This window comes from Alternaria incomplexa, assembly GCF_024043165.1.
Source record: "Alternaria incomplexa strain BMP 0042 chromosome Unknown scaffold_10, whole genome shotgun sequence".
Classification (NCBI taxonomy): Eukaryota; Fungi; Ascomycota; class Dothideomycetes; order Pleosporales; family Pleosporaceae; genus Alternaria; species Alternaria incomplexa.
This window is the reverse complement of record NW_026249859.1, coordinates 797,230-811,670: the sequence shown is the minus strand read 5'-3', so window position 1 is coordinate 811,670 and position 14,441 is coordinate 797,230. Positions and strand designations below refer to the sequence as shown.

The 14,441-nt window shown below is 53.8% G+C and overlaps 6 protein-coding genes across 6 annotated transcripts; 4 read left to right on the top strand and 2 right to left on the bottom strand.

The window, feature by feature from the left end:
* Positions 1 to 420: 420 nt before the first annotated feature.
* J4E90_007161 (uncharacterized protein) lies at positions 421 to 4,327 on the top strand (the record flags this gene model as incomplete). Its single annotated transcript, XM_051436701.1, has 2 exons — positions 421 to 483; positions 533 to 4,327. 2 exons carry the CDS (start codon positions 421 to 423, stop codon positions 4,325 to 4,327), a joined length of 3,858 nt encoding a protein of 1,285 aa, XP_051289447.1.
* A 925-nt stretch (positions 4,328 to 5,252) lies between these two features.
* On the top strand, positions 5,253 to 6,395 carry J4E90_007160 (uncharacterized protein; the record flags this gene model as incomplete). The annotated part of the gene is made up of 1 exon (XM_051436700.1): positions 5,253 to 6,395. The coding sequence occupies one exon, from the start codon at positions 5,253 to 5,255 to the stop codon at positions 6,393 to 6,395; it is 1,143 nt and encodes a 380-aa protein (XP_051289446.1).
* An 875-nt stretch (positions 6,396 to 7,270) lies between these two features.
* On the top strand, positions 7,271 to 8,525 carry J4E90_007159 (uncharacterized protein; the record flags this gene model as incomplete). Its single annotated transcript, XM_051436699.1, has 2 exons — positions 7,271 to 8,085; positions 8,150 to 8,525. The coding sequence occupies 2 exons, from the start codon at positions 7,271 to 7,273 to the stop codon at positions 8,523 to 8,525; spliced, it is 1,191 nt and encodes a 396-aa protein (XP_051289445.1).
* A 91-nt stretch (positions 8,526 to 8,616) lies between these two features.
* On the bottom strand, positions 8,617 to 9,973 carry J4E90_007158 (uncharacterized protein; the record flags this gene model as incomplete). Its single annotated transcript, XM_051436698.1, has 5 exons — positions 8,617 to 8,872; positions 8,934 to 9,206; positions 9,256 to 9,536; positions 9,584 to 9,746; positions 9,798 to 9,973. 5 exons carry the CDS (start codon positions 9,971 to 9,973, stop codon positions 8,617 to 8,619), a joined length of 1,149 nt encoding a protein of 382 aa, XP_051289444.1.
* An 891-nt stretch (positions 9,974 to 10,864) lies between these two features.
* On the bottom strand, positions 10,865 to 11,807 carry J4E90_007157 (uncharacterized protein; the record flags this gene model as incomplete). Its single annotated transcript, XM_051436697.1, has 2 exons — positions 10,865 to 11,667; positions 11,750 to 11,807. The coding sequence occupies 2 exons, from the start codon at positions 11,805 to 11,807 to the stop codon at positions 10,865 to 10,867; spliced, it is 861 nt and encodes a 286-aa protein (XP_051289443.1).
* Positions 11,808 to 13,011: 1,204 nt separating this feature from the next.
* On the top strand, positions 13,012 to 14,386 carry J4E90_007156 (uncharacterized protein; the record flags this gene model as incomplete). The annotated part of the gene is made up of 5 exons (XM_051436696.1): positions 13,012 to 13,131; positions 13,181 to 13,285; positions 13,349 to 13,539; positions 13,594 to 13,788; positions 13,849 to 14,386. 5 exons carry the CDS (start codon positions 13,012 to 13,014, stop codon positions 14,384 to 14,386), a joined length of 1,149 nt encoding a protein of 382 aa, XP_051289442.1.
* Positions 14,387 to 14,441: the final 55 nt, after the last annotated feature.

Below are 14,441 nucleotides of genomic sequence, written 5' to 3'. Positions count from 1 at the left end.
CTTGTATTCGCGGCAGCCTTCGCGTTGTCTAATGCTTTGGATTCAATAGAGTTGGGACTATAGCGGGCCGACCGGCGACTTGAAGGGTTCGATGGGCACATTCGTATGGGATACCTGCGAGGCACGCATATTTTGTACAAGGAGGGGCGATGTTTTTGTTATACCCTAGTTGTCTTCGTGTGCGGATTAGCGCATGATACCTTTCGAAAAGCCAGCGATTGCAATATACACTTGAATCGACACGCTGTCTCTGACGTGGGTGCTGGGTGCAGTGAGTGAAAGCGGTGGAGCCGGTGGGGGTTGGGGCCGTGCGGGCTATCGATAGCGTGCGGCAAGATCCCTGCCATGTCAAAAAGTTTCGAGGCCGAAAATGTGAAATGTCGCAGCGCAGCGCAATCAACTATCACAACCACGCCCGTCATGTCGCTCGAGGAGAGACTGACCAAGATCCGGGACAGCCCGAAGCTGCAGGGCCAGCAGCACGTATGTCGTCATTTCCCTTTCCTGCGCCGCTGTAGCCTAACCATTCCAGACGCATGTGCTGCTCTCGGCCATTGAAGACACGCTCCGCCAGCAGAAGTCAGAGTTCACCCCGACGGCCTACTTTGCCGCCCTGCTGTCGCTGCTGGGCCGCCAGATCACCGATCAGGGCATCGCCAACAAGGACACGGCGACGGCCACCATCTACCTCCTCGACCTCGTCACCCCCAACGTCCCCGCACCGCTGCTGCGAAGCAAGTTCACCGACATCCTCACCAACCTCGCCCCCGCCCTCACAGCCCAGGACGCCGATGCGCCGCTGATCCGGTCTTCGATAGGATGTCTAGAGTCGCTGCTGGTCGTGCAGGATGCGCGCGCCTGGGAGCTGCCACAGACAACCATCAGCCCGCGCAGAGCGGTCGCGGGTCTGCTGCAGATCTCCGTCGACCACAGGCCGAAAGTGCGGAAGAGGGCGCAGGAGGCTCTGAAGAAGGTGCTGGCGAACCCGCCGCCGAGCCCTGCGCTGGACCACCCGGCAGCCGACATGTGCGCTGAGACAGCCCAGAAGATGCTCAAGGACATCGCAGCAGAGGCGGCAGTCAAGGCGCGGAAACACAAGGGAAAGAAAGACGTGGACAACAAGGACCCCGATCTGATCCACGCGCTACAGCTCATCAAGACGATTGCGACGTCGTCTGGTGGCTGGCCGAGCAGCAAGATCGACGTGCTGTGCGAGCTATTGCTGAACATCTCCAAGTCGACCAACGAGTTTTTGACCATGGCCGCTTTCGAGATTTTCGAGGTCATCTTCGCCGGCATGGCCGACGAACTGGCTTCTGCTAAGCTTCCCAGATTACTTGAGGTCATCTCAGAACTACAGCCCTCCAAGAACGACTCACAGCTGCTTCCCCCGTGGATAGCAGTCATCTCGCGCGGATACGAAGTCTCGGCGCAAATTGAACCAGAGGAAACATTCATGAAGCTACCAGACCTATTCATCATGATCGCCGAGTTCCTCACGTCCTCGTCGCACAACATCCGCATTTCCGCCTCCGAGTGCCTCATCTCCTTCCTCGTAAACCTCGTACCCGACAGCGTCGTCCTCGAGCCTTCCGTATACGATGAGAAGACACTTGAGAAGGTGGCCAAGATTGCGCAAGATCTGTTGAGCGTCAAATACCAGGCAGCGTGGATGGAGGTCTTCAGCGTGCTATCTGCCATGTTTGAGACTCTCAGATGGCGCTCAGATCCTATTCTGAAGCCTGTGTTGAAAGTGATTGGAGATTTGAGGGGCAACGACAGCTTTGCAGGCAAGAAGGAGGCGGATTCGGTCATCTCAAGAGCCATTAGCGCAATGGGTCCTGATGTTGTATTGGACATTCTTCCTTTGAACCTACCGCGCCCACCCCCAGGACAAACCGGAAGAGTTTGGATGCTGCCGCTTCTCCGAGATTCAGTTCACAACACCAAGCTGGCGCATTTCAGGACCGAGATGGTGCCGTTAAGTGAGGAGTTGTACCAGAAGGTCATTGATCACGGCGGGAAAGAGAAGACAATGGAGATCAAAGTGTTCGAGACAGTGGTACAGCAGATTTGGTCGATTCTTCCTGGATACTGCGACCTGCCTTTGGACCTGGTTGAGGCTTTCGACCAGAGCTTCTGTGAAATGCTAGCAAACTTGCTCTACGGTCAGGCTGATCTACGAACGGACGTCTGCCGGGCTCTCCAGAACTTGGTCGATAGCAACAAGGCGATCGTGGAGTTGGAGTCTGACGATGATCTGCTCGCGCAAGCCCGGATATCCAAGGCCGACGCAAAGAAGAACCTTGAGCATCTAGCCGGTTTCGCTAGCAACATGCTCGCAGTCTTGTTCAACGTCTACAGCCAGACTCTGCCACAGTATCGCGGCACTATCCTCCGGACCATCAACGCTTATCTGAGCATCATACCCGAGCGCGAGCTCATGGAGACCTTCGAACGAGTGGCGTCTAACCTTGAGGCCTCTTTGCCTGAGCCGGGCTCGCAAACTCAAGCTGCTAAGCAGAAGCAAGAAACGGGCCCAAACAAGATGCCGCCAATGAGCCACACCTTGATGGATCTTATCATCACGATCGCGCTGTACCTCCCACGCGATAGTTACCGCTCACTCTTCCGCATGGCCGAAATCATGATCAACAGAGAGAACGAGCCCCAGCTGCAGAAGAAGGCGTACAAGCTCATTCCTCGTCTTGCAGAATCTGAGGAGGGCAAGGCAGCTTTGAAAGAGCGCAACGGTGAACTGCAACAGTTGTTGCTAGGAAGCGCAGAGAAGGCCTCTGCTCCTGCGCGACGCGACAGACTCAACGCGCTGTACCAAGTCATCGAATCTCTCCCTCAGAGCGATCTGCATTTCATCCCCGCCATTCTCTCCGAGGTAGTCATCTCTGCCAAAGAGACAAACGAGAAGGCGCGAGAGGCAGCCTACAATCTGCTTGTCGCTATGGGTGAGAAGATGGCCGAAGGAGGTCAGGTTGTGCAAGCCAAGGTACCCAACATGCCCGCCGATGCGCCAACTGTTGAGGCCTCGCTTGAAGAGTACTTCACCATGGTGTCGGCCGGTCTAGCTGCTACTACACCGCACATGATCTCTGCGTCTATCACCGCCGTCACTCGCATCCTCTACCAGTTCCACGCTCAGATCTCTAAGGAGTCCATTACACACCTCTGCGACCTCATGGACATCTTCCTCCAGAACCCTAACCGCGAGATCGTGCGCAGTGTTCTCGGCTTCGTCAAGGTCGAGGTTATCACGCTACCAGAATCGCTTGTACGACCGCGTCTCAACACCTTACTAAAGAGCCTTATGGTCTGGAGTCACGAACACAAGGCGCACTTCAAAGCCAAGGTCAAGCATATCGTCGAAAGAATGGTCCGAAAGTTTGGCGTAGAAGAAGTCGAACGCGCCACACCTGTCGAAGACCGCAAACTCATCACCAACATCCGCAAGACGCGCGAACAGCGCAAGAAGAAGAAGCAACAAGCTACAGAGGATGGTGAAGAGGTCACCGAAAAGCGCAAGGGCAAGTTTGAGAGCGAGTACGACCAGGCTGTTTACGGCAGTGAAAGCGAAGAGAGCGACGGCGACTCTGAGGACGAATTCGTCAAGAGCCAGAGCAAGCAACAGCGGGGAGGCGCAAAGGGCGGCAACACATACATCATCGAAGACGAGGATGAGCCGCTTGATCTCCTCTCTAAGAACGCTCTTGGTAACATCTCCTCGACAAAACCCCTGCGCCAACGCAAACAGCCACAGAAGATGAACGCCCGCACAAACGAGGACGGCAAGCTCATCATCGGCGACGAGGACGAGGAAGCCCCAGCAAAGGGCAAGAAGTCCAAGAAGCACGAAGTACCCGACGAAGACGTCCTCATGGACATCGACGACCAGAACACATCTCTGGAAGCCGGCATCAACGCCTACGTAGACGCCATCCGCGGCCGCGACACCGCCCAGCAAGGTCAGAAAGGCCGTCTCAAGTTCAGCAACAAGCGCACACACGAAGACGACGAAATGGACATGGACGACGATGGCGGCGAAGCAGACTGGCAAGAAGTGCGAAAGGCGAAATCCGGTTCTGGAATGGGTAGGGGTGGTGTGAAGAGCGGCGGCGCAGGCCAAAAGAGCCAGCGGCGTGGTCTAGGACAGGAACGCACAAGGAGCGGTAATGTGAGCGGTGGAGAAGGCAGGGGAGGCAAAGGCAGAGTCGAGAAGATGAGGAGTCCACGTGGTAGGGGCGGTGCTCGTGGTGGTGGTGGGTTTAGAGGGAGGGGGAATGGGCCCAGTGGGAAGTGGAGTGGGCCGAAGTAGGTGGGATGAGAAGATGCATTTACGGTAGTAGTATGGTAAAAAGGGAGAGGCGTTGAGGTGTCGTCACGTTGTTTTATGTAGTCTTGATATCCGAATGAAAGTAGATATCCATTTCGCTGCTTCACGAATTCTAAGAAACGACATGAACGTGCCGGTACACCTCGTAAATGCAAGCAGTCTCGGTCATCGGTAACATCGGAGTGCGAAATGATCGCCTGACCGACATGTATGGAGCAGATCAAACGATGGCCCATCGACACCGAATGTGGCTCACGTAAAACATCGTGGATCGTTATGCATGGAGTCGGCGGATCTTGTTGTGTTGCCGAACCGCAGTAAAGTTGGGGGACACGACAGGGTATATCATCGGCACACTCTCTCCACTTGCCGAACCTCAAGACGCTACCGCGGCGTCAGCCCTATTATTGTGGTGAAAGCTAGCTACACTTGTCTCGTTCCATCTATTTTGAATACAAGCGCTTTTGCCTCCCTGCTGAGCGTGGGTAAAACACTGTAGGGAAGCGTGTTATGATTTTTCTGTGGTTGGTGTGTGTCTTGCGTTCCCTTTCGGTGTGATCAGTCATCAAATACTAGGATGTGCGTGGTATACTTACCGTATACACACCGCTGTCCGGGGTCTCGGTGGGAGGTATCGCGATGTCTGGGGAGCTGTCGGCAGATGTTGTTGTGGAGAAGGTATGGATGGTGGATCACAGGATGGTGTTGGCTATGCTGTGATGGGTTGTAGAGATGGGTATGCGTCAATGAGAGATCTACTTGTGGGTAAACGTTTACCTGGCAGCGGTATAAAGGCTGACCTGCCGGCTTCTACTGGATATCTCTTGACATACTGCTGACCGGCCTTCTGTTGTGCTTCATACACATCTCCCGTCAAACTACAAACCTCTCAACGTCAATATCCAACATGGCGACGACAACCGCCCCAACCCTCTCCCGCAACGACTCCATCATGCCACCTCCCTCTCCTCCCTGCAAACCAACAATTCCTCACACCAAACTCCCCCGCGTCTCCCTCCCTGCCGGAGCACCAACACCCTACCTCCTCCCCTCCCACACGGGCGAACACCTCACAATCCCCGGCACAAAAGCCGTCTTCCGCATCCTCTGCTCCGCCGCCGAGACTAACAACGCCATGAGCGTCTTCGGCCAAGACGGCGTCCTATCCGACCCCCCAGGCTTCCATTACCACAACCACGCCCACGACGTCTTCATGTGCACAAAAGGACGGTTGAAGGTCTGGGCTGGGGATAAATGCCGCATACTTTACCCGGGAGACTTTGCCTACGTACCACCGGGCGTGGTGCACCAGCCGCAATTACTGGACCAAGGACCTAACGAATCCATGGGTCTTGTCACGCCGGGGGATTGGGTTGATTTCTTCCGGTTCGTGGGAGAAGACTATGGTGGCGTGCTGTGCGATGAGTTTGACGATAGGAATACGGGCGCTGTTTTTGGACCCAAGATACGCGAGATCAAAGAACGTTTCGATGTAGTTTTCCAACCGCAGTTCCAAGGCGCAGAGGTGACGGATTTTGAAGAGGGGGAATGTGTATTACCAGAGGGTCAGGAAGCGTATTTCCTCAAAGCGAACACTGGACCGTGTTTCCTACTCGAGGGTGTGTTGTCCAGGCCGTTCATCACCATGCAACAGAGCAAAGGGCCGTCGGGCAACTTTGCCATCACGAGTATTGAGTCTGGGAGCGGGTTGGAGAATTCGGTGTTGAGCAAGGGCTTCACCTTTGAAAAGGTACATCAGGTGTACTATGTACTCGATGGGGCGCTTTCGCTCACGGTGGACGGCGAGGCAGGGCATTTGGTTCGGGCGGGCGAGACGGCTTTCATACCAGCTGGGACGGAGGTGGCGCTGGAGTTTGAGGATCGCTATGTGAGGTTCTGGTCGTATGCTAGTGGGGATGGGCTGGAGACGTTGATTGCGGAAGCTGGGGGCGCGTTCGAGGGGAAGGTGGTTCCGGATCAGACGAGGAGTGTGGATGTGGAGAAGGTGCGGGAAGTCGCCAAGAAGCTGAGTATGAAGATCAGTGTATAGCTTTTATCACAGTTCTGCTTTATATTTCATTCAGAAGTCTATATTACCTGGATCTCTCGTCGAGCTTCGTCTTCATGACTATTGTACACTGCAGGGCAGTTGTTCAGTTGTTCCTGTACGCGGTGGAAGCGACGCGGCAGGCGCGAACTTGGAGAGCGATCGGCGTGCCGAGGCCCACCACGCGCCCTGCGTCATCGATCGTATATGACGCGCCCGCGTTCTTCTCGACTGGAAAGAACCAAGCGTTGCACACCACAGCCGAACCAACACCTTACGAAGAGCAACTGCAAGTATGCCGACGCATATACTCAAGAGACACGGAGTGTTGGGGCAAGAACTGCGACCCACTCTTGGGCAGGAACGAGCGTTTGAGAGTCTCACCGCCCGAGCCGTGTTGTCATCGAGCGTCAACGAAGATGACTTTCTCTGATTCTCCTGATTTTCTCGCATAACGCACGTCAATATCTTTCTGTAGCGCCACGATGCCTTCACGGTCGCAGTGGATTGCCTTGACAGCAATCATCGTGGCCGTAGTATCGATCGCGCAGAGTATATACTCAAATTCGGTTCTCTCTGCGCTTGGCCTAACCACATGCCCTTCATCATGCCGATCAAACATCGAAGTATCTCGATCCAGATATCTTGGCGATGGCTGCGCCGATAAGCCTTACAGTTCGAGCTGGGATAGTTGGTTTCATCCTCAGCGAAGCGATGGTGTGGAGATCGACCACGGCCTCGGTGCAGGAGCTGTGACAAAAGCTTGGAACATCTTGTACCATCTCGGTGGAAACGGGCCATGGGTGGAAAAGATCGTCGATGTCGTTGACGGTGGTGTCGCTCCACCGGCGGGATGCGAGGTGGTGCAGGTTCACATGATGTCCAGGCATGCTGAACGCTATCCTACGAAGAAAGCGGGTAGAAAGCAGAAAGCAGTCGTTCAGCGCATGAAAGACAGTAACAAGACTTTTGAGGGCAATCTGGCGTTCTTCAATGATTGGGAGCTCTTCTGGTCTTCAGACGATACCCAGCTGGAGCAATTGACAACTACTGGGCCTTTCGCGGGTATACTTTCCTCTTTCACCACCGGCATTCGTCTGCGTACACGTTACCAGCATCTTCTGGAACAAGCTGATTTCACTCCTTCCAATAAGCCTACTACATTCTGGGCCAGCGACTCAAATCGCGTCATCGAGACAGCTAAGCACTTCGCCGCAGGCTTCTTCGGCATCGACTATGCCACTAGCAATACAGCTATTCTTCACGTCATATCCGAACATTCTTCGATTGGTGCAGATACGTTGACGCCTGGACGAACATGCCTGGCCAACAAGAAAGACAAAGCAGAAGGCCAACAGAAGGGCTATCGTCTGATGCACGAGTACCGCGCCACATATATGCCTGCTATCCGCGAACGATTATCCAACCAGACAGGCTTGAGCTTTGACGACCACGAGATCTACGCTATGCAGGAGATGTGTGGTTTCGAGACGACAGTACGCGGTCGCAGCGACTGGTGTGATGTCTTCACGCGAGACGAGTTCCTCAGCTTTGAATATGCGCGAGACATACTGCATTATTATCGCGCAGGTCCAGGTCAAAGGTATGCCACCAGTATGGGGTGGCTGTGGTTGAATGCTACAACGAACCTGCTACTTGAGGGCCCAAGCGCTGGCCCATTGTTCTTCAGCTTGTGAGTCTTTCTTCGAACTATGGAGGCTTCGAACCATCGGCGAGCAGCACTGACTCAAGATAAGTGTCCATGACGGTGACATAGCGCCGCTCATGACTGCGCTAGATGTTATCAATGACCATGGACACCTTCCCATCACTCACATCGCCCACGAACGCAAATGGCGGAAGTCTCAGGTGTCGCCGATGGGCGGCCGTATCATCTTCGAACTACTTTCCTGCAAGAACAAACGCGAATCACCACCTGAGAAGTTCGTCAGACTCAATATCAATGACGGCATCACCGCTATACCGGGCTGTGAGAGTGGTCCCGGGAAGAGTTGTCCACTGGCAGATTTCGCCGAGAGAACCAAAAAGAAGGGAGAAGAAGCTGGGAACTTCAACGAGTTGTGTGGGCTGGGCGATGACGCTGCGGAACACATCACTTTCTTGCATCAATGATAAGACGAACGCAGTGCGATGTAGCATCATTGGTCCCGTACAAGAACTTGGAGCGTATGAACTTGCTCTTGAATACTATTGACCATCTGAACTAAGCATACACGTAGCAGAACGGCCCTGCAATCGTGCTCATAGCGTCTTTGATGGTAATGTTCGGTGGACCGACATACCCCACGCTGAGCACGTCGTCAAGAGTGGCATTGCGGCTCGGTGGGTTATTCAGAAAGGTCATGGTACCGGCGATGCTGTTCTGCCGGCTTTTCAAATCGAGGTTCTGCCATGTCCACCAAACGCGATCGATCATGCCGTGGTGGAAGTAGAAGGCTGGGTCTGCTGGGGAGTTGAACCTGCGCTTCAGTCAGTACATATCTTATGTTATCGATAATGGTCAGGCAGGGCGCAGCATACATATCCATTCCAGAGTCACCTCCGATCGTGTAGTGCCCTCCATTGTGAACGCCCATAACCCCTTGGGTGAAGTTCTGCATCTTGTTCTGGAAGCTGAGGATATCGGGGTAGTTCTTGATGAGGTCCACGACCATGTCATCTCGTGTCTCGTTCGACGCTTGTGTGCTGATATCGCGACTTAGGCAGCGAGGATTGTAGCCGAGACCATCGGCTTGCGGGTTCGGTGGGGCGTCTTTCACTGTCGTTTGGATAGGGCCTAGGTTGATTTTCCAACTGCTTGAGTCAGCCAACTGTCGATCTGGTTCAGATTTGATTAACGTACTCTTTGAATGGCCCAGACTTGATGCAGCCCCCGCCGTTTGCCGAGTGGAAAGTTACCATGCAGCGCGCTTCGTTTGGGATGCACCAGGATCCTCGTCCAGCAACATATTCGCCGTCACCGGAAATACTGGTCTTGCTGCCGTCGAAGAGAGGTGATGAGAGCGGGTCTTCTGCCCACTTGGACCAGTTGTTGTATGGAAGATAACCTTTGTAGCCACACTCGTCGCGAAGAGCTTGTTCGTAGACCCAGATATAGTAGCGATGCCAACTCAGGAAGTTCCCCTGTTCTATATTAGTCGAACTCAGCTAGTTGTGCACTCTCAATGTACCGTGCCATGAATGCTCATTGTTTGCAGAATGTGCGTGACGATGAAATCGTCAAATCGGCTCTTTGCGCCCGAAGATATGGCCGCTGGGGTTTTCGCTGGCTTTTTGCCTAGGCATTTGACCGCATCAATATAGTTGAGCTTCTGATCCTCGGATAAAGTGGACCTGGATTTGTGTGAGTCGAGTTACCGCGAAACGCGTGTGCCTTCTACTTGCCATTCTCGTCGGACGGCAGCATTGTCCAACGTGCATTTTTCGGCGTCTGGGTAGCCATTTTGAGCCACGTTAGACGTAAGCTTCGCGAGTGCTTCAACAGCCAATGCATCGTTCTCTACGAGGCTGGCACCGACGCCGCCATACAATATTCCTGTTGCCAAAGTTGAGACCTTCATGTTGACGGGAGAGGAACAGAAATGGGTAGTAGTGGATATGTGTTAATTGTATATACTGATACATGCGTGCCGTGCCGTTCCCACTGTATGTAGTTCAACATTTCAAATGCTTCTCTCGCCATGGAGGCTACTTCCATGCATGTAGTCCGCATTTTAGCCGTTAGCTACTACGAAGGATGAGCCAAGTAGCAATAAACGACCACTCTCAGCGGCAAGCCTAGTGCTTTGGTGGCGTTTCCTCGCGAACTATTTGAGGATGATAGCGCGTGCGGGTAGTCGGGTGCAGGGAATGTCCCGTCGGTTGGCGTTGCGGGAGAGCAATATACAAACACGAGTTTCTAACGTCGTAATGCTTTGCGAACGAGCCTCTTCAGACGCTTCTCATGCCAACATCCAGACCAATCCCTTACTGTGCTTTTCTTGACCGCACAAGCATTAGCAATAATTTTCTCTATGTCCAGTTTGCTGCGCCGCATGCACGCAGAATGCAAGCCAAGATCTGGGATTGCAGGACATGGCGCCAATCTGCAGGGGATGCGGCAAATTTCAGTTCCCGGTAGGAAGCGACGAGCGCGCTCGTGGTAGGTATCCCGCTCTTACAACGCGTATTTCGAAGACATCATACTTAGTCCAGTATGGAGTGCGAACCATAGATCTATGTGTGGCAGATCATGGGCTAAGTCAACGCGTCGTGGAGAGGAGCTCGCGATGATCTCGAAGGGCTGATGGGGTCTTGGCATCATGTGACACACCTGCCCGAAGTCGTCATCGGATTCCGGCTTCTCTCATTCGACATACGCACCGCCATCACCACACTCGAGGTCGAAGATTCAAAGGGGTCATATGTAATTTGATTGCTGCCAGCAGCTATACAGCTATGACAGCGAAGCTCTACCGAACAAAAGCGCCGCCTCCACTCGCGCCCAGCTGATTACCCGTCATCCAGCCACTCTCTGGCAAGCATGCGATACCAACGATACCAGCCACCTCCTCGAGCGTACCGGGCCTACCACCAATCTCGCCTGCCAATCTCAACATGTCCTCGCTGTCTACACCAGGTCTCTCCTTCGCCAACGGGATCAACGCGTTGTACATCTTTAGCGCCTCCCTTGGCGCCTCAGGCAATCCGTTCAAGAGACCGGTGTCCATGGGACCAGGGCTCACACTGTTAACAGTCGCGCGCTCAGCAAGTTCACGCGCCCACACACGCGTCATGGCCTCGATGGCGCCCTTGGTGCCAGCATAGGATGTCTGCTGGATCAGACCCCATGTCGTAGTCGCGGATGAGATGTTGACGATCCTACCAGATCTGTCATGGGGAAGGTAGGGGAACGCAGCTTTGATAAGCAGCGCAGGAGCTTTGCAATTGATGTTGAACGTCTGGTCCCAGAGTTCTGGATCGAGCTCCTGGATGGGCTGCGCATTCACGACAGCGGCATTGTTGATCAAGATGTCGATCTGGAACGAAGGGGTGGCCGCTGGGTTGGTGAAGTGAGCCTTTGCCGCATTGACAATGGTTTGCGGGGCGGAAGGGTCAAGAAGATCGGCGCGTACGGGGAGCGCGTTGATCTTGTAGGTCGTGGAGAGATGGTTTGCTAAGTCAGTCGCGATCTTATCGGACGCCGATGTTGCGTAGTTGATCACAACGTTAGCTCCACGCGAGGCGAAGTAGGTGGCAAGTGTGGCGCCGAAGCCTAGTTGCACGTCAGTTACTAATCAAATGGGACGTCGTTACATCGTCATCGAAGAAGACTGCGAGCTTGTTGCCGAACATACTTCGCGAAGAACCGGTAATAATGGCAAGTTTGCCTTCAAAGACTCTGGGTGCTGACATTTTGGAAATTGCTATGTGCTGAGGTATGTTGAAACCTGGGTAAGAGACCTGTACATGTATCTATGGAAGTAGTCGTGACAACGCCCACCGCTTGCACGGCAGAGGCGTCGCGGGGAACCCTTGACTATGTAAAACACCCAGGATCCGTCGAGGAATGTCTAGCGGTGGAGACCGTTATTTCGTGGTGTGGGTCTCGATATAAATCCTCCGAAGTAGCTCCATCTTGTGCCGACGCATACACCGAGCATTGACAGACCGTATTCCTCACGCCATGTTATGAGGATAGTCATAACTGGCACACATATAGTTGATATCCCCCTTTCTCTCCTTATACCAGATCTCCAAGTTCTGGGTTGATATCTAGGCACTTTGGGACCACCTCATCTCTGGTCGAGATCCGAGTGTATGGATTCAATACGACTCTCCTGCATGCTCCACGCCCCCGCACCCACAGTACGCGGCGATGTACCAATCCTTGTGCAGAAGAAGGTCTTGAAACAGGATTCGCGCGCAGACGTAGCAGGTTATACTAATCCACCGCTTTGCACAAGACCGAGAGTCTGGACTCGCGAGCTTGGAGATACATCGGCGCATGTGAAGGTGATACGTAAGACTGTCTGCCATCTCTGCAACTATACCGAAAGGCAAAGTAAGGAACGCCGCAGATACCTAAGTAGGCTCATGCCAACAGCGTCTGAGCGAACAGGCCTTCTGAAGCGGACATTAGCTTTGCCAGAGCATGCGATCCTTCCCAAGGGTCGTCGTCCCGCGCATCATCAGCTCCCAAGAGCATCGGACATATAACGAACCGGGAACTACTGCAGACGGATAACACTGCCGGCACTAGCGAGCCTGTGCCGCTTCGCCTCCCCGTTACCGTTGTTAATCCTAAACTCGTACGGCTTCATCCGGGCGAACCCTAGATGGTTGGCGCCGAGAGCTTTTGCGGCCTACGGATCGAGCTGGGATGGAGAGGAAGCTCGTGGACGAGTGCCATACTGTTGGGATCGTGGCGCTCCTTTTTACCAGCCTTTCGTTGCGTATTCTTATTTTCTTGCATGCCCGGTGCTTGCACTGTGTGGATTGGTGAACTCTATTGTTGCTCTCATCTTCTTCGTTCAGTTCGACTATTACGCGCGCGTAAGGACAGGATAGGTGCTTCCAAAGTCTGATTGACGCCATGGCGCCACCGACTTCTTACCATATGGCCCTATCGGTCTTGGTCCCGTTACCATTCGTTATCATTTCGACCATCTTGCGGTTTTGGATTCGTACCAAGAGGAAGGCATGGGGACCAGACGACTGGGCTATGCTCATCAACTTGGTAAGTTTTGCGCATATTGACACTGGAATACTTACTGACATGAACCCAGCCAGTCTGGACAGTGGCCACAGTCTCCACACTCGGTATGGCTTGGAGTGGCGTTGGACAGTATGATGGCTCGTTGACCGCGTCTCAATATTCCATGTCCTTAAAGGTATGCAACCATCGATATCTTGCGCCCCTCAGTCGTTCGAGATGAAATACTGACGAGAAGCAGTGGTTTTACGTCTTCCAGGAGCCATGGTGCTTCACTCTCGTCGCGATCAAGTGCAGCATCGGCTTCGCCTTGATCCGAATTGCGAACCGCAAGAAATGGATCGAGATGGTCATCTACGCCTGCATGATATCCTGTTTTGTCGTCATGGGCGGGACGGGAATGTATCTCTTCTTCCAATGTAGGCCAGTACAGTATGTCTTCACTCCCTTCCCCTTGATGTCAACCAGCAGCTAACAGACGAACAGGAAGAACTGGTACCCCACGATGGACGGTGAATGCAATGGCCGCAATATCCAAACGGTACTGTCATACGCCGTAGCCGTGGTGTCTATTTCCACAGACTGGATCTTTGCGACCCTCCCCATCTTCCTCCTCTGGGACGTCCAACTCGACTGGCGCGTTAAGATCTCCGTGATGTCCATGCTCGGTCTGGGAATCTTGTAAGCCAACCCACAGCCCTGTACCAAAGCCTCAGCCTCGACCACTAACACACACAACAGCGCATCCATCGCCCCCATCGTCCGCCTCAAGTTCCTCATCGGCCTGAACGACCCAACCCGACTTCTCCAGAACCTCGGCGAAATCCTAGCCTGGGCCTGCGCAGAAATGAACGTCGGCATGTTCGTCGCTAACCTACCCGCCTGCCGCCCTCTACTCACAAACTTCATCTCGCACTTCTCATCCTGGTCAGGAAGCCACTCAAACCCTTCTGGCGGCTACTCGAAGAAGCAAAACCCTCGGGGGTCCATCCGCGCCGGTCCAGGATCAAAGCAATGGATGGAGCTGAACGAGAGACCGGAGAACCACTCGCATTCGGGAAGCAAGCCCAAGAGCGTTGGTGTTGAAACGAAAATCTATGGCGATCTGGATGAGTACAGTAACACGAGCCTGGAACACGTCGATGGCGATCAGAAGCGGGGTGGACAGCGACCGAGCGGTGATGGCTTGCAGGTCAGTGTACAAAAGGACTTCAGAGTGGAGATTAGTGACAGGAAGCAGTTGACGGCGCTGCCTAGGGTGCCGTTAGAAACTGTTTGAACTGGCGCTTGTCGGTGTGAACGTTTAGTGGTAGATGCTGTATCTGTCATGTAGA